Here is a 25,158-nt window from a genome sequence, read left to right on the forward strand (position 1 = left end):
CCTCTGTGGAGAAAGAAGTGGTTCAGGACTATTTAGAAAAGCTGGACGAGCACAAGTCCATGGGGTCGGATGCACTGCATCCAAGAGTGCTAAAGGAGTTGGCGGATGTGATTGCAGAGCCATTGGCCATTATCTTTGAAAACTCATGCCGATCGGGGGACGTCGCAGATGACTGCAAAAAGGCTAATGTAGTGCCCATCTTTAAAAAAGGGGAAGGAGGAGGATCTGGGGAACTACAAGCCAGTCAACCTCACCTCAGTCCCTGGAAAAATCATGGAGCAGGTCCTCAAGGAATCAATTCCGAAGCACTTAGAGGAGAGGAAAGTGATCAGGAACAGTCAGCATGGATTCACCAAGGGCAAGTCATGCCTGACTAATCTAATTGCCTTCTATGACGAGATAACTGGCTCTGTGGTTGAGGGGAAAGCAGTGGACGTGTTGTTCCTTGACTTTAGCAAAGGTTTTGACACAGTCTCCCACAGTATTCTTGCCAGCAAGTTAAAGAAGTATAGGCTGGATGAATGGACTATAAGGTGGATAGAAAGTTGGCTAGATTGTCGGGCTTAACTGGTAGTGATCAATGGCTCCATGTCTAGTTGGCAGCCGGTACGAAGTGGAGTGCCCCAAGGGTCGGTCCTGGGGCCGGTTTTGTTCAATATCTTCATAAATGATCTGGAGGATGGTGTGGATTGCACCCTCAGCAAGTTTGCAGATGACACTAAACTGGGAGGAGAGGTAGATACGCTGGAGGGTAGGGATAGGATACAGAGGGACCTAGACAAATGGGAGGATTGGGCCAAAAGAAATCTGATGAGGTTCAACAAGGACAAGTGCAGAGTCCTGCACTTAGGATGGAAGAATCCCTTGCACCGCTACAGACTAGGGACCGAATGGCTAGGCAGCAGTTCTGCAGAAAAGGACCTAGGGATTACAGTGGACGAGAAGCTGGATATGAGTCAACAGTGTGCCCTTGTTGCCAAGAAGGCCAATGGCATTTTGGGCTGTATAAGTAGGGGCATTGCCAGCAGATCGAGGGACGTGATCGTTCCCTTCTATTCGACGTTGGTGAGGCCTCATCTGGAGTACTGTTTCCAGTTTTGGGCCCCACACTACAAGAAGGATGTGGAAAAATTGGAAAACGTCCAGCAGAGGGCAACAAAAATGATTAGGAGACTGGAACACATGACTTATGAGGAGAGGCTGAGGGAGCTGGGATTGTTTAGTCTGCGGAAGAGAAGAATGAGGGGAGATTTGATAGCTGCTTTCAACTACCTGAAAGGGGGTTCCAAAGAGGATGGATCTAGACTGCTCTCAGTGGTAGCAGATGACAGAACAAGGAGTAATGGTCTCAAGTTTCAGTGGGGGAGGTTTAGGTTGGATATTAGGAAAAACTTTTTCACTAGGAGGGTGGTGAAACACTGGAATGGGTTATCTAGGGAGGTGGTGGAATCTCCTTCCTTAGAAGTTTTTAAGGTCAGGCTTGACAAAGCACTGGCTGGGATGATTTAGTTGGGGATTGGTCCTGCTTTGAGCAGGGGGTTGGACTAGATGACCTCCTGAGGTCCCTTCCAATCCTGATATTCTATGACTCTGACACCCAGCCTCTAAAATTTCAGCCAAAACAGTTAATGTTGTAATGTTCTAAGCAACTGAAAAATGGGTCTTACAGTAGGACGTATTGGGCAACCTTGATAGTCGTAGTAGTGCCAAACTTTTCTTCTGCAATGATTTTTATAACTTTATTTTAAAAGCACCAATAATTGTTTTCCAGAATCTAAGCTTTTTTTGTTTTAAAAACAAAGTTTGTAGACTGTATAGCTTAAAATGTGAACTAAATATAAACCGATGTAATAATGTCTGCCTAAGTCTGGAGAGAGCCTGAAAGGTTTGAATTCCCCTTTTCGTCTCCCAGGGATGTTAACTCAGAAACCTAACAATACTTTCAATGTCAGCATAGATAAGTATTTCATGGATGATCATTTTAGCAGAAAGATCAAGCTAATATACTACTTTTATTTTTAGGTGTTCCTGCATGTGTTGGGTGGTTCTTGCTAACAAGGTTTCCTGGGATGAGGCATGAAGAATTCAAATCTTACTCTGTCCCACATTTAGAGTCACCTTCTAGCCTGCCAAAAATTTTGAGAGTGGGAGAAAGGAGATGCAGTCCCTCCCCAATACCAAAACCCTCAGCTGCTTTGTGGGTGTCAAAAACAACTCCCATAGAGTCCTGAACGCCAAAAGTCTCAACTTTCAGCTGTCAAACCCACCTACCTTCCATGACATGTAGAAGGCCGCTGTGTCTTTTCAATACAGATATCTGCAGCCCAATGAAAACTGAAAATGTTGAAAGAATAAAATCAATTAATTTTAATATCAATAAATAACAGGGAATTACTGGTCTGGTTGGACTGGTGTGGGTGGGGTGGACAAGCTGAAAGTAGGAGACTAGTGTGGACAGAAATGTGCATCATAATGAGCTTCCTGATGCAAGGTTCATTTGAGCTACCAGCTTTTGGTCACTGACCTTGTCTGGGCCCTGAATTGCTAATTGTAAAACTTTGTATGCACTTTCATAGTGAGAGCCTACATTAATGTCAGAACAGCTTGCTACAAGACCAGCAGAAAAATGGACCTGTTGTGTTAATTTTGTTACAACAGGGTAGTTTGTGACACCTTTACCCACATAAAAACCTTCCTCCACAAGTAGTTATGTTGAAATCAAAAGGACAGTGTGGAATAAGATATTGCTACACGGTATGAATTAAGGATAACATAATCTGACCCAATTTTTTTTCCTTCCTACAAAAATAGCGACTCTTTCTTTCATTATTCTTATCTTGGCACTTTGAATGATGGAGGCTTTTTACACTAGATATTAGAGTCTGGAACAATTCCCCAGCTGATTATAAAATGTTTTGAAATGTTGAAATCCAGTTTGATTTTTTTTTATGGATGTGTTTAACCAGCAAGGACTTCAGAAAATGTTTTATCAATGTATTTAGGACTCAGTACCGAAATCAGATTACTTGTTCTGAAAGATAGTACTGTTTATCTTAACTTGCTATTGTTGGAAAAGTTACTGTTTGACCAACTCACTTCTTTGGCTTTTAAAGACTACATCTACACTGCACACCTCTTACTATGGCATATCGTGTATGAGTAGTTGCATGCCACAGTGAAAATCAAACTGCGCCCACGCTGTGGTGTGTAGCTACCTGTCAGTGAAAGGATCTGGCAGTGGGGCGGCATTGGGGGAGTGTTTCCCTGCTGCTGAAGTCTTTCCCTGTGGCAACGAAAGGCTCAGACAGCAGGATGCTGACAGTTTTCCCACTGCTGGAGCCTTTCCTTGTGGTGGGAAAAGACTCCAGCAGCAGGACACTACACTGGTAAAAACAGAAGTATAGACAAGGGAGGCACTGCTTGGGTGAATAGAGAGCCCTGTAGGGTACATACCTGCATACATACTCTCAGGATTCAGGAGTGTCTTTACTCGCTTAAGCAGTGCCTCGACATCTAATTATTGCACGAAAAAGGATTAGAAGTGTGTTTGTAGGTAATGCTAGTTGAAGCTTATCAACAAAAGTTTGCTGCATTCAAAACAAAAAAACTAAACACATTATTGGCAGTTTTCTCTCTCTAAAAATGTTAGTTTTTTTAAAAAATTATTAGTGGGAACAATTAATATTGTAACATCATAGCTTTTGCGGCTATCATTCATTTTTAATTATCAGAAATTTTTATGTAGAAAATGTAATTTTGTACTGCAAAACAAATTTTCTATCATTAACAATATTTATAGCCAGGACTCAAAAATGAACATAATTTTCTCACAAGATATAACAAAAGATGGAAACTTTTGAGTGTTATTCACTTGCTTTTCTAAACCAATGTGCATTGGTGCTGTGCACTGTAAGCGCAAACCTTGTGTGGAGAATTAAGCAATTCACGTATATTTTATACTTTTGTATATCCATGATTGTTAAAAACTTAGGACAAAAAACTGCTCTATATTTTGTTTGGAAGATATTACTTCTTATAATACAAGGTTATATCTGAATATCTAAATATCATATAGACAGTGTTTCCACCTGATCCCAGCTCTTCTGAGAGCATGTCATGTGGCAAGGGAGGGTAGTGGCCCTCCTGCAGCCCCCAGAAATACAGTGTACCCCTTCTCCATCCACAGGCCCCTATGAATGCTGGGCACCCCCTCCTCTGCCAGACACCCCCCACCCACTGTACCTAGAGAGTACCAGACACCCCTCATCTACCGGGTACTCTCTGCCCTCCTCCCACTGCTCCTCCAGGAATATTAGTCACCCCTCACCTACTCTCTGTTCTCTCCATGATAGCAATCCATTTTAGTTGCTGCAGTAGGCCTTTTCTGAGAGAGAGTAGAATTTCTCTGCCCTGTGTACTTAAATTTTGTACAGAGGAGACTTATTTAAACATCAGTTCAGTGTGAACTACTTCCACTTTTCATCTATCATAATTGAAAAACTACATCTTAACTTTTTCAGAATACAAGGGGTTTTGTTTTTTAAATTTTAAAAAAGAAAAACAGAACAAGATAGTGAGTTTGAATGTTTGCACTGCCCATGTTGTGCCATAGAAGTCAGCACCTGGGCTCCCCAGATTAAAGAACATTTGGAAAGCAAACTTAAGGCTAAGAGAAGAAAGCAAAAACAGAAATAAACGTACATTGGAAGCAACATTCACACAGGCACAGAAGAAAAATCAAGATTGATGTGATGTAATAAGTGAATTTCTCTGTGCCCTGTACTTCTCAGGGCAAAAGTTAGGCCTTGATGATGGTCTTTTGGGAGATTTTGTGTGAAAGTTTTGCCTGGCTGTGAAAATCCCTGCCAAATTCAATCAACCTGACCAAGTCATATTTGCTCTGCTCTGCCTCTTACTGCATGAAGGTAACACTGGAAGTAAAGCTGAATGAAAAACCTGAATTGCTTGTTTGTCTTGCCCAGGTCTCCTACTGTACATTGCTGTCTCTCATGCAATGGGTATTCCAGAAATGGCTAATTTAACGAAGTTAATAATTGAGGCTAGTACTATTTTCATGTATTCCAATAAGATGAAAAATATCTTCTGTGATGTCTGCAAAGAGAACAAATTTGAATGCAGCCTTCCAATTGCTGTAGTACTGAAGAGATGGTGTAGTCTGTAGTTAGTTATTCAGAGTGTTCAGAAGGCATGGAGTGTCCTCATTCAGCTGTAAGATTATGAAGAGTTCAGCAGTGCAAAAGCTGAAAATTCAAGCAGCTACTCAAGAAACTAGGCAAATCCTTTGCACAAAACTCAAATTTTGATCAAAATGCTTCAGTCATTGTATGAAGCATAGAAGAAATTGGAATCTTGTTCTTCAGTAGACACAACGTTCTCTAACACAGAAGTGTATGGCACTCTGGTCAACAGTGTCACTGCAGAACTTTGCACAAAAGCACATCTGGGGAGATTCTAGAAAAAAATAAATCCTTTCATGTCCATTTTGCCAGTCAGGGAGCAATACTCAGAAAGGCTTTCTAAAATTTTCACGCAGAGCTATGTCACTCGTGTCTCCTGAGGCTTTTAAGAACGAATTGTCATTCTGGAAAATTATTGTGCTTTTTGACCCCCGTTGTAATAGTGTGGTCTCTAATAATACATTTAATGAAGAAAGAGTAAACTCCATGCATACCTGGTGATGCCTTCTCCAGACAATGGCAACACCACTCCATTTGAATTCTGGAAAGTTCACCACACCAACTTCCCAGATTCAAGCTATGCTGCTTCCCTCATCCTCAGTGTCCTGCCTAGCTCAGCAGATGTGGAAAGAATATTGTTCTAACTTCAGGTACATCCAAGACTGCAAGAGAATGAACTTTTGAAAAGACATTTTGAAAAAACTGCTGAGAGCCTATTCTACCCCTGACTTTCAGAATTTACACTGACACCTCTTATCTCAAGCATAATAACTGTCAATTGTTTTTAAAAGAAAAAAAATTAATCACAGCAGTACACTTTTGCTTTCACTACTTAGTTTTCTCCATTTTTTTCCTCTCCTGTGTCCCTCAACATTAACCCCAGTAATTATCCAGAAAACTGAAGTTAATTTTCACCCATTTTTCAAATAATATAATAAACACTAAAAAATTCTAAACAAAATAAAAACTGGAAGTGAAGGGTCCTACATATAGAGCAATGCCCTATAACACCAAGAAATGTATGGATTTGAGAATGGAGGAATCTTAAGTAATTTATTTTGTGCGGAACATACATACTGAATTCCCTTTCTCTTTGTTTTCTTTTCAGTTGGGTGTGTGGTTTTCTTTGGGCTGTGCCTATTTAGCTTTGGAAGGCTATGACGGTGCTGCCAAAGCATTTCAGCGCTGTGTGATGTTGGAACCTGAAGTATGTACAATTTATTGAAGATTTATCTTTGCTCATCTAATAGTTTGTGAAAGCAGCCAGAGACTCCCCCCCCAAAAAATGTGGTTCATTCCTTAGTCCTAATTGTTCAATTTTTACCCTGTTCATAAAGGATGTATTTTCTCATTAAGCATCACAAAAAGATTTGCTTGATACTTGACTTTTCTATTTTATTCATCTACATACACACACCCACACCCGGTAAAGTCCTTTATGGTATCATACAACATTAAAATAAAGCAGAAAATGTCCAAGTGCTTTTTGATTAAAAAAAATTAGAAGTGAAGGAGCCTATTCTTAAACAAACAGATAATTTGTTAAAATGCTTAGTCCACTCTAGACTTTAAAGGAGCCTCCTGCACTCTTCATAGAATCATAGAATATCAGGGTTGGAAGGGACCTCAGGAGGTCATCTAGTCCAACCCCCTGCTCAAAGCAGGACCAATCCCCAATTAAATCATCCCAGCCAGGGCTTTGTCAAGCCTGACCTTAAAAACTTCTAAGGAAGGAGATTCCACCACCTCCCTAGGTAACGCATTCCAGTGTTTCACCACCCTCCTAGTGAAAAAGTTTTTCCTAATATCCAACCTAAACCTCCCCCACTGCAACTTGAGACCATTACTCCTTGTCCTGTCATCTTCTACCACTGAGAATAGTCTAGAACCATCCTCTTTGGAACCACCTCTCAGGTAGTTGAAAGCAGCTATCAAATCCCCCCTCATTCTTCTCTTCTGCAGACTAAACAATCCCAGTTCCCTCAGCCTCTCCGGAACCACCTCTCAGGTAGTTGAAAGCAGCTATCAAATCCCCCCTCATTCTTCTCTTCTGCAGACTAAACAATCCCAGTTCCCTCAGCCTCTCCTCATAAGTCATGTGTTCCAGACCCCTAATCATTTTTGTTGCCCTTCGCTGGACTCTCTCCAATTTATCCACATCCTTCTTGTAGTGTGGGGCCCAAAACTGGACACAGTACTCCAGATGAGGCCTCACCAATGTCGAATAGAGGGGAATGATCACGTCCCTCGATCTGCTCACTATGCCCCTACTTATACATCCCAAAATGCCATTGGCCTTCTTGGCAACAAGGGCACACTGCTGACTCATATCCAGCTTCTCGTCCACTGTAACCCCTAGGTCCTTTTCCGCAGAACTGCTGCCTAGCCATTCGGTCCCTAGTCTGTAGCTGTGCATTGGGTTCTTCCGTCCTAAGTGCAGGACCCTGCACTTATCCTTATTGAACCTCATCAGGTTTCTTTTGGCCCAATCCTCCAATTTGTCTAGGTCCCTCTGTATCCTATCTCTGCCCTCCAACGTATCTACCACTCCTCCCAGTTTAGTATCATCCGCAAATTTGCTGAGAGTGCAATCCACGCCATCCTCCAGATCATTTATGAAGATATTGAACAAAACCGGCCCCAGGACCGACCCCTGGGGCACTCCACTTGACACCGGCTGCCAACTAGACATGGAGCCATTGATCACTACCCGTTGAGCCCGACAATCTAGCCAACTTTCTACCCACCTTATAGTACATTCATCCAGCCCATACTTCTTTAACTTGCTGACAAGAATACTGTGGGAGACCGTGTCAAAAGCTTTGCTAAAGTCAAGGAACAATACATCCACTGCTTTCCCTTCATCCACAGAATCAGTAATCTCATCATAGAAGGCGATTAGATTAGTCAGGCATGACCTTCCCTTGGTGAATCCATGCTGACTGTTCCTGATCACTTTACTCTCGTGTAAGTGCTTCAGGATTGATTCCTTGAGGACCTGCTCCATGATTTTTCCGGGGACTGAGGTGAGGCTGACTGGCCTGTAGTTCCCAGGATCCTCCTTCTTCCCTTTTTTAAAGATTGGCACTACATTAGCCTTTTTCCAGTCATCCGGGACTTCCCCCGTTCGCCACGAGTTTTCAAAGATAATGGCCAGTGGCTCTGCAATCACATCCGCCAATTCCTTTAGCACTCTCGGGTGCAACTCGTCCGGCCCCATGGACTTGTGCACGTCCAGCCTTTCTAAATAGTCCCTAACCACCTCTTTCTCCACAGAGGGCTGGCCATCTACTCCCCATGTTGCGATGCCCAGCGCAGCAGTCTGGGAGCTGTCCTTGTTAGTGAAGACAGAGGCAAAAAAAGCATTGAGCACATTAGCTTTTTCCACATCCTCTGTCACTAGGTTGCCTCCCTCATTCAGTAAGGGGCCCACACTTTCCTTGACTTTCTTCTTGTTGCCAACATACCTGAAGAAACCCTTCTTGTTACTCTTGACATTTCTTGCTAGCTGCAGCTCCAGGTGCGATTTGGCCCTCCTGATTTCATTCCTACATGCCCGAGCAATATTTTTATACTCTTCCCTGGTCATATGTCCAACCTTCCACTTCTTGTGAGCTTCTTTTTTATGTTTAAGATCTGCTAGGATTTCACCATTAAGCCAAGCTGGTCGCCTGCCATATTTACTATTCTTTCGACTCATCGGGATGGTTTGTCCCTGTAACCTCAACAGGGATTCCTTGAAATTCAGTTAGCTGTGCTGCTTAATTAATCTTTCTGTGGAAGTGGCAAACTAATCTCAGTTAGAAACACTCACTGAAGAAATGGCAGATAACTGGCCTTTGGAACTAAATTTGAGATTGAACTCAGTCTCCCACAAACTGGGAGAAGTTTGGGATCCACCTTTACATGTGTGCATCATGCAGGTGTGTGTCCACCATTGCCAGGCTCACAGGATGCCAGCAGGATTATACTCCCTTTGTTTTTTGTGTGTAAGTGATGTAGGGAAGAATGCTTTGAGCCTACACAAGGGTATGTTGGCCCGCACTGTTCTATCAGGAGGTCTGGCCTTAGGAGTAGAAACCTCTGTCTCATCCTCCCTGCTTCAGGAGAAGTGTATTGATGGTATTCATTTATTTTTACTAAAAAAAAAAAAATTAAATTAAAAAAAAATAAATTAAAAAAAAAATTCTCAGTATAATCTGAAAATTAACTCAGTTGTGCGTTTTCTTCTATCCATGAATATGAATTGTTAAACTATAAATTAAAACCAACTTTTTATGGAAATCATTCCAACTTGTTTGGTATAGCTCAGTCCTGTCTGTATTCACAGGAATAGATCAGTTGATTTCCTAATGGTTTAAATGGGATTTATTTGAGTAAAGGATGCAGGATTGGGCTCTTAGTCCTGGTCTACACCTAAAATTTAGGTTGACCTAGCTATGTTGATTTACTACAGCAACGGAAATACCCTTTCCATCTCTGTAGCAAGTGTCTTCAGTACAGTGCTACAACAGTGTAGCTGCAGCACTGCAGTTGTGCCCTATAGCTTTTGTAGTGTAGACATACTCTTAGTCACAGTAACTGAAATTCACTCTGTGCAGAAGTCTATCACAAGGCCATCACACTAGTTAAGTCTAAACTAAGCCTGCAAAACACTTGGGCCTTCAGTGGTCCATAAGTCTGTTGCCCTCAGCCCTGGAATGAATTTCACTGAAATATTCTGGTTCTGTTCTTGTTTTGGGTTTACACCATTGTCACTGCTCTGACTTCAGTGGAGTTACTCCAGATTTTCTTCAGTGTAAGTGAAAGAAGAATCAGGCTCAATATGTACAATGCCAGAACAGAATTAATTTAACCATTTACAATTTAACATTTCTCTTATATTTCTGACTGTTGCTATCATTTTGTTTATTTACCAGGCAAATTTTATTTTTTTAATTAATATTATTGCCACCTTAATATTTAATATGTATGTGCATTTATTAATATATGTATATGATAAGGTAAATTGGTCATGTAAATCTTATAATTTTACGTTTTATTCAAATGATTTTTCCCAAATAAGTGGAATGTCTTTGATTTTAAGTGCTTCCTCTGTTGTAATTGCAGAATGCTGAGGCCTGGAACAATTTATCAACTGCATATATCAGATTGAAACAGAAGTAAGTACTTCAAAAGGTTTAGAGAATACTGCTTCCAAAATAAATATTTCTGATTTCCTTTCTCCTAACACAGAGAGTATTCTCACGATGTGGTTTACTCATTAATGCTAGTCCTCTACCCTTCAGTCTAGTCTCCCAGTAGATTTCCTACAGTGATACTAATTAGAAATTAATCACCTTTCAATTGGAGAAAAATATATTTAATTAGCTTTGTAAAGAGCAATAATTTGGAGCTGATATTTTCAAATTCATAATTCATCACTTATACACTAAGTACAAACAAATCAAAATTATTCATACTAGAAATGGAAATTAATTGGACTGTGAAGCCAAAAAAGATATGTCCTTTTTAAAACAGAGGATAATGTCAAACCTATATTGATTCATGCTATATTCAGTTTATGAGATTTGAGGGAACAAGTAGTAGTTTACTATTGACATCATAAAAGCAGATGGAGATTAGTATGCATAAATCTGCTTGTTCTTTTCCCTCCAAATTAACCATTAACAGAGGAAACCCAGACTCAAAGCAGCTAATTTCTTATTTCTGTATTTTGACTTGTTGTAATATTAAAGTTCTCTATACTTTACTATAAAGTTTTGGTAATATTCTTGCAAGGGCTGAATATGGAAGAACAATTTAATTTGATAATACTCTGTACTTGGACTGTGTCTCATTATATTTTCTACCAAAAAAGAATAAAACTTTAGAATGAAAAGTAGAAGCATGAAAGTATATTGAAATTGCCAGTGTTTCGTTTTAAAAAGTGACATTCTGAACAATTTATGTGGTTTAACTTTAATGAAATGAAATAAAAATGAGGAGAAGAACAGTGAATTCACACAAAGTGGTAAACACATGAAATAAATTGCCATGAAAATGCATTGTAGCAAATGCTATAAATAAGTCTGAGATGTTTAGACATATTTATGGAGAGATGAAGAGAAGAAAGCAAGGAGTAGAACGACTACCCAGGCTGAAACGAGGAATAGAAATAAACAGACCTAGTTTGTTTGACCAAATGTCCTTTTCTTCAGTTCCTGGTGCCTTTGTGGAAGTGTCTTGAAGGAACTTCACAATCGGTCATCAAAATCAGGAAGATTGAATCACAGTTACTTATTTATTCATTATCCCTGTTGAACTCTAAAAAAGACAATCTGTTACCTGTTCACAAGATAGGGTGTTTATGCAGTCACTCTGAATGCACTGTTTTAATTCAGAAGTAGATAAATGCAAAATGTTTCCTCTTCCAATCAGAGGATGTTGGTGTTTGACTCCTACTTCTCAACCTCCAAAGCATGCTATGACACTTCAAGGGCTGTATGCATTGTCCTATGCCTAATAATTAGAAGTATTCTTCATCAGAATGATTTCCACCTACCCGTTTACAGCATAGGGCAAAGGCACTATTGAGCGATGTGTTCTACTTCACTTTTTTGACTTTGACTTCAATTTTATGGTATCAAGAAAAACTCGTGCCAAAATTGCAGAGTATTTTATGTCCTTAACATAGACAAAAATATTAAGTGTTGGAAAATATTTTTGATGTGTTGTGAATTGAATCATCATTTTCATATTTCTTTCCACTGTAATAACTCAGCATTAAAAAGCTATTTTATTTTTCAAAAATTGATTACAACCGCAGTGAGAGGTTGATTGCTTTGTCATCATTTGTTGGCAGAATTCAGATTCAAGATTGAAAATATCAGTACATATGGCCAAACTGTATGAGGAGATTTAAACCCAAAGGTGCATTTAAAATAACAGTGGAGACAATTATTTTGGTGAAGTTCTATGGCCTGTGTGTTATACAGAAGGTCAGACTAGATGATCAAATGTCCCTCTGGCTTTGGAATCTCTTAATCTACTGTTTTCGTTTTTTTAAAAAAACAAGAAAAAGTTACCAAGCAATAAGAATGACAGTATTTTATTTTGCCAAAATGTAACAGCATTTACGTTTACTGAAGTGATTAAATAAACACCTGCTTTCTTTTTTTTCCCTATACAATTGTTGTATTTATTGTAATATTTTCTTTATATGCATAACAAACAATAGTAAAAGGTCTGTCCATTATACTAGGTGTCTTTCATTGCTGTTAATTGGAAAGGGCCAAAGTTGTATTTATCACTGTTGGTTAATGACAATTACATTTTTTTGCTTCTTGATCAAAACCTTATGATCTGATCAAGTGTTTGCAGACAACTTACTACAGTAAATTATGTGGTTTTTCTTTTGTAGATTATGTGTAAGGGGAGATTAATGGAGTATTTTTCATTATCTGTGCTTACTGAATTTAAGGGCTAGCTCAATGTCTTTTCAAAGGAAGGTGGATAACAAATAAGTCCTGCAAAACAGCTTATTTATTAACAGCTGAGGTTACTGAGTATTCAGGAGGCAAATCAATAATCTACCTATGTTGCTGTCCCAGGGAGAAAGGATTTGAAAGTGGTCAAGGACCACTGACTCAATGTATGTCACTAGAATGATAATAGAGGAGGAATTATTGCAAGAAGGCTAACAACAATGTAATCTTCACTGAGGCCAACTGGTATCACTGAGAGAGAGAGAACGCGATATCTCGCGATATCTCAGAACAGGTATGAGATAGCGAGCTATGTAATCAACTGGTTTGAGCGGAAGGGCATGAAAGAAAGGGATTCTCAGGCTTTCGTGTAAATTCTGAGCAACTAATCTTAATGTTGCATCTGTTTTCAAAATGTGTTCATTAATTATGTAGCCTTTAAGTAAATACAGAATGCTTTTAATATGTTATATGCCAAATCTTTTATTTTTATTCTTAACTAGAATCCAAGCATTTCGCACGCTCCAAGAAGCTCTCAAGTGTAACTATGAACACTGGCAGATTTGGGAGAACTACCTTGTTACCAGTACAGACATTGGAGAGTTTTCAGAAGCAATTAAAGCTTATCACCGGCTTATGGATTTACAAGAAAAGTACAAAGATGTGCAGGTGGGACAGATTTCTTTTTATGTTTTTACATGTTCGTATACATTCATTTTTCCTTGTAGAAATTATTTGCATCATTACAAGTACATTTCAATAACAATAGCATACTTTACAATGAAAGATATCCAGGCAAGTCTGCTTCATTATGAGATTTTGATTGTAAAGAGAAATAATTTAAACTGGAGAGGAGACCAAACAAAACCCTGGATTGCAACATCCCCAGGCTTTGAGGAAGAATAAATTTAGAGTTTGCTGCTCAGGTCCATCCCTAAATTGAACTGTTGGGGATTATTTCATTTTTCACACACTTTTATGTATCTCACTGTAAACATTAATACAGATTGTTTTAGACCAGTGGTTCTCAAACTTTTGTACTGGTGACCCCTTTCACATAGCAAGCCTTTGAGTGTGACCCCCCTTTTAAATGAAAAACACTTTTTAATATATTTGACACCATTATAAATGCTGGAAGCAAAATTGGGTTTGGGGTGGAGGCTGAAAGCTCGTGACCCCCCCCCCATGTAATAACCTCATGACCCCCTGAAGGGTCCCGACCCCTAGTTTGAGACCCCCTGTTTTAGACCTTCCAGCTGTAGTAAGGTTATGATTTTTCCCCATAAATTTGAAAATGTATATCTTATACAACCAAACCTTTACAAATGAATTAAATTTCATGTACTGAATAATTTGTAATTGCAGTATTAAACCTACATAATCCAATACTATGAAAATATAATGGATGAACTTCATATGCTTTTCACTGTAGAAAATGAAGGCTAATATTTGTTTTTATGTATTAATTGTGCTTTAATATCCCTGGCAAACTTTGAGTTTGATCAGGAGATGTAAGGAATACACTGTACTATGACTGTCAAAGGCATCTCATTTGCTCTTTTTCTTTTTCAGTTTACTTTTTAAATACCAAGAATGCCCAAGTATTAGTATTAATCACTTGTATAAAAACCACCAAACACAAGTCAGCCTGTTGTTCCATATGAGCAAAATCAATCAAATTTGAGATAGTTAAAATTGAAAAGATTTTAAAGCTCTCTAGTGTATTTCAGTCGCAAATCAATGTCTGTGGAAACATCTGTAGTTTTCCATGTGGTAAGGATTAGTCTATTGGCAGCTACAATGCTGTCATTAGGAAGGAATCATGTTTATTCATGGGGACACGGAGTAGATTTTTCTGGTTAGGAAGTACCTTTCTGAATTACTGATTCAAATAATAGTTGTGTTACACAATGCAGTCCAGAACTGATCCTAATATCACTTTGGTCAGATTGTCGTTAGCCTACAAGAAGTAAAATACCATGTGAACAAATTTGCTTTTTCTTCTGTGACCGTTCACGTGTTCTGAGCTGGTATGTGCTGCTTTCACCATCAAGGGTGTTCTTTTAGGATTTTATATTGGATATTCAGTTAAGCTTTTTGCATATTGCTTAGAATAATTTTCCACTTTTGTTGCATAATTTTCCTTTCTGTTCTATTTTCCCCTTCAGTTTTTAATCACACGCTACGGTTTTTATTTGGTTAGGACTGTACTGATGTTAAATGTCCTGAGTTTTTTGTTTAAGATGTCCCAGTGGAGATGGACCTTAAAAAGCCTTCCAAGTTTTTCTTCGGGTGATTGCTCATGTGTATTCCACAATAGGTGTGCATGCTCACCACGTGCTCCGGTGCCGGAAGTTTTTCCCCTAGCAGTACCCGTAGTGGGGAGCACCCCACCGCGACCCCTGGAGCGGCGGCTGCCTGGCGCGGTATAAGGGGGGGATGCCCTCCCCCCACCCTCAGTTCCTTCTTGCCACCAGTGAAGGTGCGTTGGAACTGCTCAGCTCCAGCTTTGCTGCAGCTCGTCCCCAGAACTCTGTTTGTTTGTTCAGTAGTAACTGTAGTCAGTTAGCTAATTCAGTTAGTTTAGTTAGTCATTGAGCCCGGGCCCCACGCTCCAAGCTTTAAGTCGTGTGGCTCTTGTAGGCGCTCTATTTCAAGGAGCGACCCGCACACGGATTGTCTGCGGTGCTTGGGAGAAACCCATATCAGCGAAAGATGCAAGATCTGCAAGTTTCTCAAGCCCCGAAATAAAAAAGAAAGGGACATTAGACTCAGGGCCATCCTGATGGAGTCGACGCTGGCCCCGACCCCGGCATGCCGCTCCGAACTGATACCCAGCACCGCGGCGTCTGTACACGGAGACCCTCCGATACCATCGTCCAGTCGGCACCGCTCCCTGTCCACAGGGCACGCCAAGAGAACCAGAAAGACTCCCTCTTCGCAACGGCACTGAGGGAAGTCTGGGACAGAGGCTAGGCCCATGTCGGGTAGTCCTCAATCTCCATCAGGCCCTAGGGCTCCGACTCATGTGAGCGGAGTAGCCCGGCTCCTTCGGAGCAGGCCTCTCCAGATGTCTGGATGCCATCTACGCCCGAAGCCCTCCAGGCAGCCAGGGACATCATGTCAATGCCGGTGCCCAGAGCTCCGCTGATGTTGGCCCCATGCTCCAGAGGTAAGCTGCCACTGGGATCACCACAGTCGCCATCAGCCCAGTACCAGTCTTGGTCAAGGCAGTGTTCCTGACACCGCTAACTGCCCAGCAACCATTCAGGGCTCAGTTCATGTAGATCACCCTCGACACCAGCCAGACTGTCTGGATGGGTGCGGTCCGACCAGGACTCCCGGCACCGCTTATCTTCGCAAAGCGAATATAGATGGGACCGTGGCAGACGTCACCAACAGTCCTCGTCTCACAGGAGATACCACAGTCAGTCGTGGAACAATCATCGACGCCGCTCCCGCTTGGACTCCCATTCCAAGTCTCTGCCAAGGCACCGTAGCCCCGGGCGTCGATCGCCAGTGTCTTGCCGATGCGGGTCCGCCCCTCGAGGCCATTCGTGGAGCAGCTACTACTGTCGGTGCCACTCCTCTGTGTCGAGATCGCGGTCCCGAGGCTGACATAGATACCGGCACCGCCAATACTCCCAATCCAGAGGTAGCAGCAGTGGATCATACACCAGCCTGGCCTCCACTCACAGCCGCCCGTCTACGGGCTGGCTAGCTTGGCCTGAACAGCTGGCCCCGCCGGTGCCTCAGCAAGCACAATGGCACCAAGCATCGTGACCTCCGGCGCAGCTCCCGGTGGGGGCTTGCTCGGTGGCTGGGGCCTCGGAATCACCGTCGGCGTGAATCTTTAGACCGCCAGAAAAAAGGTTGGTGGGACCTCTGTCCTCGTTACCGTGCCCGGAGTCCAACCAGGTGGTGGATCCTCCGGTGCCGGACGACACCCAAAGCATCGCACCGGCCTCGCCCCGTCCAGAGGAGCTGATTGCAGCCCCGCACTCCTCTGTCCCTCAGAAGGACTACTGAGCCCACCAAGACCTCCTAAAAAGGGTGGCAGCGAGCCTCCACCTCCAGGCTGAGGAGACTGAATAGGGTTGAATAGGCTCTTCCATGTGCTGTCCCCTTCAGCACCGGGCAGGGTGGCCTTGCTGCTTCATGAAGGGGTGGCAAGAATTTCAAATGCCCTGTGGCAAACACCAGCCTTGTTGGCTCCCATCTCTAAAAAAGCGAAGTTCAAGTACTTTGTACCCACGAAGGGACATGAGTATCTGTATACCCACCCAGTGCCCAACTCCTTGATGGTCAAGTTGGTCAACCACAGGGAGCGGCAGGGGCAACCAGCCACGACCCCCAAGAACAAAGACTCTTGGAGGCTGGATACTTTCGGGAGAAAGGTTTATTTATCGTCAAGCTTTCAGGTATGAGTAGCAAACCATCAGGCTCTCCTGGGTCACTATGAGTTTAACCTCTGGGAATCCCTCCCAAAGTTTGAGGACTCTCTCCGGGAGCGCGATAAGAAAGAGTTTAAGGCGCTCATGGAGGAAGGGGCGGCAGCCGCAAGGGCATCCCTGCAGCAGACCTGGCTGCACAGTCCATGGCCTCAGCGGTGTCCATAAGATGGGCGTCGTGGCTTCTGCTCTCTGGGCTCTCCAGTGAAGCGCAGTCGTCAATGCAGGATCTCCCTTTCGACGGGAAGGCTCTGTTTGCTGAGGAAACAGACACAAGGCTGCATGGCATGAAAGACTCCCGCACGACCCTCCAGACCTTGGGCCTCTGTGTCCCTCCTCCGGCAAAACCCAAGTTCAAGCTGCAACAGGCTCCCGCCCGCGCCACCCTCCCAAAGTACAAGGCCTCCCACAAAAAGCAGCAGGGCTACAGAAAGTGCCTGCAATGGCAATCCCGGCCTGCCCCCCAGCCTGGGTCTTCTAAGGTCAAGCAGGCGGGCAAAAGGCGTTTTTGACGGGACGCTTAGGGGTACCCCACCAGTTCTCAGCAGGGACCTACCCCCAATAAAGCTCCCTTTCTCCAATTGGTAGCATGCTTTCCTCCCGGAATGGTCGCGGCTCACCTCGGACCGGTGCGTTCTCAACACCATCTCCCGACGTTACACCCTTCAGTTTATCTCCTCCCCACCCAACTGTCCTCCACCCCCGTCCCTCCTGGGGGACCCCTCCCACAAGGCTCTGCTCGAGCAGGAGGTGGGGCGGCTCCTGGACCTAGGAGCTGAAGAGGTGGTGCCCAAGGAGTTTCTGGGCAAGGAGTATTACTCCTGGTATTTCCTTATCCCAAAGGCCAAAGGGGGGCTCAGGCCCATCATGGACCTGCGAGGCCTGAACCACTACATGATGAAACTCAAGTTCTGCATGGTTTCCCTGGCCTCCATCATCCCCTCCCTGGATCCCGGGGACTGGTATGCTGCCCTCAATCTACAGGACGCGTACTTCCACATCCACACATTCGAGGGGCACAGACGCTTCCTCCATTTCATGGTGGGTCAGAGTCACTACCAATTAACGGTCCTACCGTTTGATCTGTCCACTACCCCCAGGGTCTTAACAAAGTGAATGGCGGTGGTAGCGGCCTACCTCAGACAACAGGGGGTCCAAATATTCCCATATCTGGACGACTGGCTAGTCAAAGGCACCCCCCCAGTCGCCGGTGAGGGATCATGTGGCACTCCTCCTGTCCACATGTACTGCCCTGGGCCTGTTGATAAACAATGCCAAGTCCACATTAGTCCTGGTCCAACACACAGAGTTTATCGGGGCGCTACTGGACACAACGTCGGCCGGGTCCTCTCTCCCACCAGACAGGTTCGAGACCCCCCTGAAAGGTCTCATTGACTCGGTCACATGTTTGCGTGCACAAATGTGGTCCGTCACGCCAGACTCAGAATGAGGCCCCTCCAGCTCTGGCTGGGCTCACAGTTCTCCCAGGCCACAGACAGAATGGACAAAGTCCTCACCATGCCAAACTCGGTGATCACCTCCCTGCGGTGGTGGTCTGCCCCAAACAACATGCTCCAAGGGGTCCAGTTCAGGGACAGGGCCCCGTTGTTGGAGCTGGTGTGCAACACATCGGACCTGGGATGGGGGGCTCATGTGGGGAACTTTCAGACCCAAGGCCTGTGGTCTCTACAAGACCTACACCTTCATATAAACATCAGGGAACTCAGGGCTGTGCGACTGGCGTGTATGGCCTTCCGCTTGCATCTGGAGGGCAAGGTAGTCAGGGTCCTCAAGGACAACATGGCCTCTGTGTTCTATATCAACAGGCAAGGTGGGGCCTGATCCTCTGCTCTCTGCCACGAAGCCCTCAGTCTGTGGGACTTCTGTATAGCCCACAATATCTACCTAAAAGCCTTCCACCTGCCGGGCGCACGGAATATGAGGGCAGATCGCTTGAGCAGGGATTTTTCCTCTCAGCATGAGTGGTCTCCACAACTGGAAGTGGCTCACCAGCTCTTCTGAAGGTGGGCTACTCCCCAGATGGACCTATTTGCGACCTGGCAGAACCGATGATGCCCCCGGTTCTTCTCCGGCGGGGCCTAAGGAGGGGCACTATCTCCGATGCCTTTACCCTGTCTTGGTCAGGCCAGCTCCTCTACACCTTTCCCTTGTTCCCTCTGATCAGCAGGGCCCTGGAGAAAATAAAGACGGACAAAGCCAAGGTCCTCCTCATTGCCCCGGCATGGCCTGGGCAGCACTGGTACGGGTAGCCATGGCAGTTACCTCTCCGCCTGGACCTGCTCTCTCAGGGACCAGGGCCGCCTCCTCCATCCCAACCTAGCAATGCTTGACCTCACAGTGTGGCTGCTCAGTGGCTAGGTGGCGAGGAAAGAACATGCTCGGAACAGGTTCAGTGCATCCTCCTTGAAAGTAGACGGCCCTCCACTCACTGCTCCTATGTGGCGAAGTGGTCTCGGTTTTCGAGGTGGGCGGCAGGCCAGGGTGTTTGTCCGACAGCCGCCCAGATCCAGCTTATGCTTGATTACCTCCTCCACCTGAGGGCCCAGGGATTGGCACTCTCGTCAGTCAGGGTATACTTGGCGGCCATATCGGCCTTTCATCCCCTGGTGCAAGGGCAAACGGTGTTTTCCCATGCTATGAGCGGCCGGTTCCTTAAGGGTTTGGAACCTCTCTACCCATATTCCAAGCCCCTGGTTCCACAGTGGGACCTAAACCTGGTGCTGGCTCGTCTCACGGGGGCCCCATATGAACAACTGGCCACGTGTTCCTGGTCTCAGTTCTCGTGGAAGGTGGCCTTCCTGGTAGTTATCACGTTGGCCAGGTGGGTCTCGGAGCTCAGGGCCCTAACCTCCAAACTGCCGTATACGGTTTTTCATAAGGACAAGGTCCAGCTCTGCGCACACGCCGCGTTCCTCCCGAAGGTGGTCTCTGCCTACCACATGGGTCAGGACATTTTTCTGCCAGTCCTCTGCCCCAAGCCTCATGCGACTAGTGAGGAATGCCATCTCCACATGCTCGACGTAAGGCAAGCTCTGGCTTTCTACCTCGAGCGGACCAAGCCGTTCAGAAAGTCTTCGCAATTGTTCATCACCTCGGCTGAGCGTGTGAAGGGTCAGCCGATTTCCACTGAGCGGCTTTCTAAGTGGATCACTTCGAGCATCCATTCCTGTTATGAGCTGGTGGGGGTTCCCCCGCCGCCCATTGTGAGGGTACACTCGACTTGGGCACAGGCCTCATCAACTGCCTACGTGGCCCACATCCCCATCCAGGACGTTTGTAGGGCCGCCATGTGGTCTTCGGTTCACATGTTCACCTCGCACTATGTGATCATCTCCCAGGCCAGGGATGATGCCGAGTTCAGCAGGGAGGTACTCCGTCCCAAGAATTTGTGAACTCCTACCTACCTCCAACAGATATAGCTTGGAATCACCTATTGTGGAATACACATGAGCAATCACTTGAAGAAGAAAAGACCGTTACCTTTTCCGTAACTGGTGTTCTTCGAGATGTTGCTCATGTCTATTCCACATCCCACCCTCCTTCCCCTCTGTTGGAGTTGTCTGGCAAGAAGGAACTGAGGGTGGGGGGAGTGCAGCCCCCCTTATACCACGCCAGGCAGGCACTGCTCCCAGGGTCGTGGGGGAGTGCTCCCCCCTATGGGTACTGCTTGGGGAAAAACTTCCAGCACTGGTGCACGTGGCGAGCATGCACACCTATTGTGGAACAGACATGAGCAACATATCTCGAAGAACACCAGTTATGGAAAAGGTAACTGTCTTTTTCTGCATGTTCTCTTTAATATAGCTATATGCAATTAGAGGGATTTTCATACGTGATTATGAACAAGCCCAAAATCTGATTAAGGATTCCAGGAAGGCTTGTATTAATAATTGTTCAGGGAGTAACAGAATACTCTAGTAGCTAAAAATGAATAGATAAACCTAAACAGCTAAGTTATGGTTCTTAGAGGAAACTCATCCTGTTCAATATTTCCAGAAAGTCAGTCCCCTTGACTATCTACCGTCCCACCTTGCAGCCTGACTTCAGCATTAGTTCTTTTCCTTCCCTCTGACACTTCATCTCTCCTGCAATGGATTAGCAGCATACCTGATAATAGACACCTAAGTAAACCATAGACATGGCTAAGTGGAAGTTGGTGTGTCTCTCACATGCCTCTTTCCATGCCAGCACAACTTGATCTTCTTGCTAGATCAGAGGTGCTGAATGTATGTTATTTTATTAACTACTGTACTAGTTGACATGTCAAGAAAGAGAGGGGGGAAAACATAAAACCATTGGTTAAATCAGTATTAGGTAACAATCTAAACTAGGAGGATGGCTATACAAATAGTGCACAATACATTAACAGTACAACTCATACATAAAAAATCACCCATGGGGTGTGCTTCATAGCCCATTGTTCTAGGATCCTCTGATACATGACTAAATGTACCAAATTAGTAGTATATAATGGAAGTAATTTAGAATATCCCTGGTTTTGTATGCTGTGGTCAGATGCTTAATATTTCAGCATATTATTCAAAGATGTTTTTAAACTAATACAATTTTATTAACTCTTTAAAGGAGTTTGTAATTGAATTATAGTATGTTTTCTATTTGTATGTTAGGTCATTGCTTTTCTGTTTCGGATTTGTGACCACAAAATGTAATTGTGGGAAATTATGCTTCTGAGTTATTCTAGTTATCTAATATCATCACACCCCCTTCTTGGCAGGAAATATGATAGGCTGTAGGATATTGTGAGGTTGAATGTATACACATATGGATGCTACAGGCAAAATTCTAAAAGGAAAAATATTATTAATCATTCCCATATATAAAATAAAAATGATCTGGGGAAAAAACTGAGATGTGTCACATTAACATTAATTGATCTTTGCATGGATCACATGTCTAATCTAATGCACTGGACTTTTTATGGTGATTTATTAAATAGGTATATTGTTAAAAGAGAACAACACTGCCTTTCATATGTAAGAAAACTCCCTCTCTTTCTCCTTAGCCTACAGATCCTTCTCAGCTTTGTGATATGAACACTTATATTTACAATGTCTATATTTTAAAGCATGTTAATCAGAAAAAAGTGGTTGGAACATATTAATGAGAGAGACACTGAAATCTGCATGATTGTTACCTAGACTATAATGTCTCTGTGGATAAAAGGAGGACTTTAGTCACTAGGCCTGTCAATTTTGCCACCTAGATATTGGATGGTTGAAGGAAAAATATTGAAGGGGAGACTCCAACACCTTTTTAGAAGCATTACATTCACTATACATGCATACATGTATGTCTATATATAGCACATATATGCATGTACATATATATTTATCTATAAGAAGTAAGGTAGAATAAAAGGCTACAGTATATCAAGTAGTGCTAAAAACTGATTCCTGGATAGTCTCATTAAAATTTTATGCATGTGTTCTTAGCATTCCCTTTTATGGCCATGGCCCTTAAAAAGTTGCCAGTTTTTCCTAATATAAATAAATAAGTTTATCTCAGTGCCTATATGTGTTTTCCCATACTTACTGCAAATACTGAGTTTATCTAATATTAAAGACTCATGCAATTATTTATGCCAATTGGCAAGTTTTTTAGGGTCATGCCTGTATGTGAGAGAAACTACAGTTTAGCCAATAATTAAGTCACAATTTACCAAAAAAAAAGACCTGGGGGCAGATTCTCAGCTGGTATAAATTGTCTTTACACTAGCTGAGAATCTGCCTCCTTCCAGTGATTCAACCTCTGGTGTGTATGGGAATATGTTATCCAAGGGACTTCCAAAAGTGTTAATCACATAACTTTTCACAGAATGCAGATCACTGAAGCCAAGCAGTTGGTGTTTATCTGTAATGTTAACATGCTGAGGATAAGAAAGACACTAGATGCTGCATTGATTGTTGGAATGTTTTGCAACATCGCTTTCAGGAGCAAAGCTACATACTGTACTGTCTGTGAATGTGAATTCAATGTGCACGGCTTAACGTGAATACAGGATCCCAAACAGGAAACAGCATAGAGTGAAGATTCCTATTGCCTCTTCCCATTATGTATTATCCTCATTTAACTGGCTCATGCTGCTAGAATGTTTTGTAATAAGAGGCAAAAGCAAAAGCTTTTTGTGCTTGTATTTCTGTAAGGGCACTTTCCAACAGGGATTTTGAGTGAGGAGGTGGGGGATTAACATTTTCAAGAGACACCTGTGCTCTCAAGCGGTTCATTAATGATCAATTCCTTGATTTTAAGCTTTAATTTGGGAAGGTATTTGCGGTGAGTGTATTTACAGAGAGCTGCCTTACAGAGTGCTGACTTATCATGGGAGAACTGTTATCTGAAGGTCCTTTCCTCACTTGAGCTCTGTCAGCTTTGATTCGCATCAGTGCAGCTTTGGAACATGTTTTGACTAGTTCAATTTTTATATGAAAGGAGCTGTTGTACAACATAGTAATTGTGAAATGAGATTAACGTCAGTTAAGATGTTTTAGGGTTTTAGGATAGTTTTTTTTTCTTGTGTTTTTGTTTTGTTTTTAATTAGTGTGAGGCACAAAAAATAGGAGAAAGGAGGTGGAATCCTGGTATAGTGGAGAACTGTTAAACACACAGGTGCTTTGTACAGTGGTCATATGAGGCATAACTGATTAAACAGACATAAGGAAAATAAAAGTTGTTGCTTGCACAGGATCCTTTTTAACTTAGCATCTATTGACTGTGCTGGAGTATTAGTGGATATGACAATTTAACTTCCCTTAGAGGACATTTAATTAAAAGTTTAACCATTAAAATTGTGTTCTGAAAGTAGAAAGTTGTGCCTTGATTGCTAATCCTGTTTTGGTGTTTAGATACAATTCACTTGCAATTCTAACAAAAATATTTTTAACAGGCAGTATAACCAAGACATGATTATGTTTTAGCCCCTTTTCAAGTAGAACCTATACTTTCATGTATTATTTATCTGTTTTATACTATTGAGTATGATATAGCAATAGAATATAGTGTGTTTACATTACTCACTGGCATATTTCAAGGACATAACTGTTGCATGACACTGTCTTTTTAAAAAAGCTAAAAATATCTAGGTATAGGTATTGGAACTTATTGTCTCAGCAGGACTACAGCCCTATTAATATTTGGGCATATTTTCCACAAAATTATTCCGTATAGTTGTCACTCCCTCAATATCCCTACTAAACTTTTTGTTTCCTACGACTATCTTCAAGAGTGAAAGGCTGACTGCTGATTAGTAGAGAGGAAGAACAGATCAGCCCTCACACAATAGTTTAGATAATTTATTTTATAAAATATATATTAGTGTTTTTTAAAAAGATTAAATAAAAATGTTAATTCGCTACCATAGTTTGATAACAATGCTGAATAGAAAGTTGTTGGAATTTTTCATTTAGGGTTTTTTTTTTATGGTTGCGTTCTTTTCTATTATTGGCTTGTAATAGTTTGGTAGACCTATTTTGTAATATCACCCATTTTAAATTTACTATGCGACTGACCAGGAATTTGAAATACATAATTGAGAATCACTTGATTGCTGTTGGTTTTGACCAAACAGTGTAATCCAATTATACTGTTGAGAAAAATATTTGTAATAGAAACATTTAGCTGTGTCATGAAAAATAAATGTTGTTTGTTTGCTAGCTTAAAGTAAAATTGTTTGGAATGTGTAATATTATTGATTCTTATAAATACAACAATTATGATTAATAGCACAGAATGTGTTATAACTTAGTGTTCTCAATATCCTGTACCCATCTCCATTTTTAAGGGTTCTAGCCTTTCATATTTTTAGCAGGATCGTGGTACATCAGTGAATCATTGAGTAGTCATAAATTTAGCTTTCTAGCAGGATTAATATTCTGTATCCCAATCGCAGTATGGATTTTATTATCTAAAAAGTGTCTTATTGTTAGGAAATGCCAATTAGTATTATTTCTTTGTATTTAATCTAAATGATTTATTAATATTATACAGGAAAAAAAACTAGGTTAA

At 42.6% G+C, this 25,158-nt stretch overlaps 1 protein-coding gene across 4 annotated transcripts in view; it reads left to right on the plus strand.

The window, feature by feature from the left end:
• Positions 1-25,158, plus strand: part of TTC27 (tetratricopeptide repeat domain 27) — a 198,384-nt gene that overhangs the window by 147,343 nt on the left and 25,883 nt on the right. For 3 of the 4 annotated variants that reach the window (XM_074949014.1, XM_074949015.1, XM_074949016.1), the window contains 3 exons: positions 6,307-6,405; positions 10,308-10,360; positions 13,168-13,333. In XM_074949014.1, coding sequence (XP_074805115.1) covers positions 6,307-6,405; positions 10,308-10,360; positions 13,168-13,333 — 318 coding nt within the window. The remainder of the gene's footprint in view (positions 1-6,306; positions 6,406-10,307; positions 10,361-13,167; positions 13,334-25,158) is intronic. The other variant, XM_074949017.1, reaches the window with a different exon arrangement.

The sequence above is a fragment of the Natator depressus genome, chromosome 3, assembly GCF_965152275.1.
Source record: "Natator depressus isolate rNatDep1 chromosome 3, rNatDep2.hap1, whole genome shotgun sequence".
Lineage (NCBI taxonomy): Eukaryota > Metazoa > Chordata > Testudines > Cheloniidae > Natator > Natator depressus.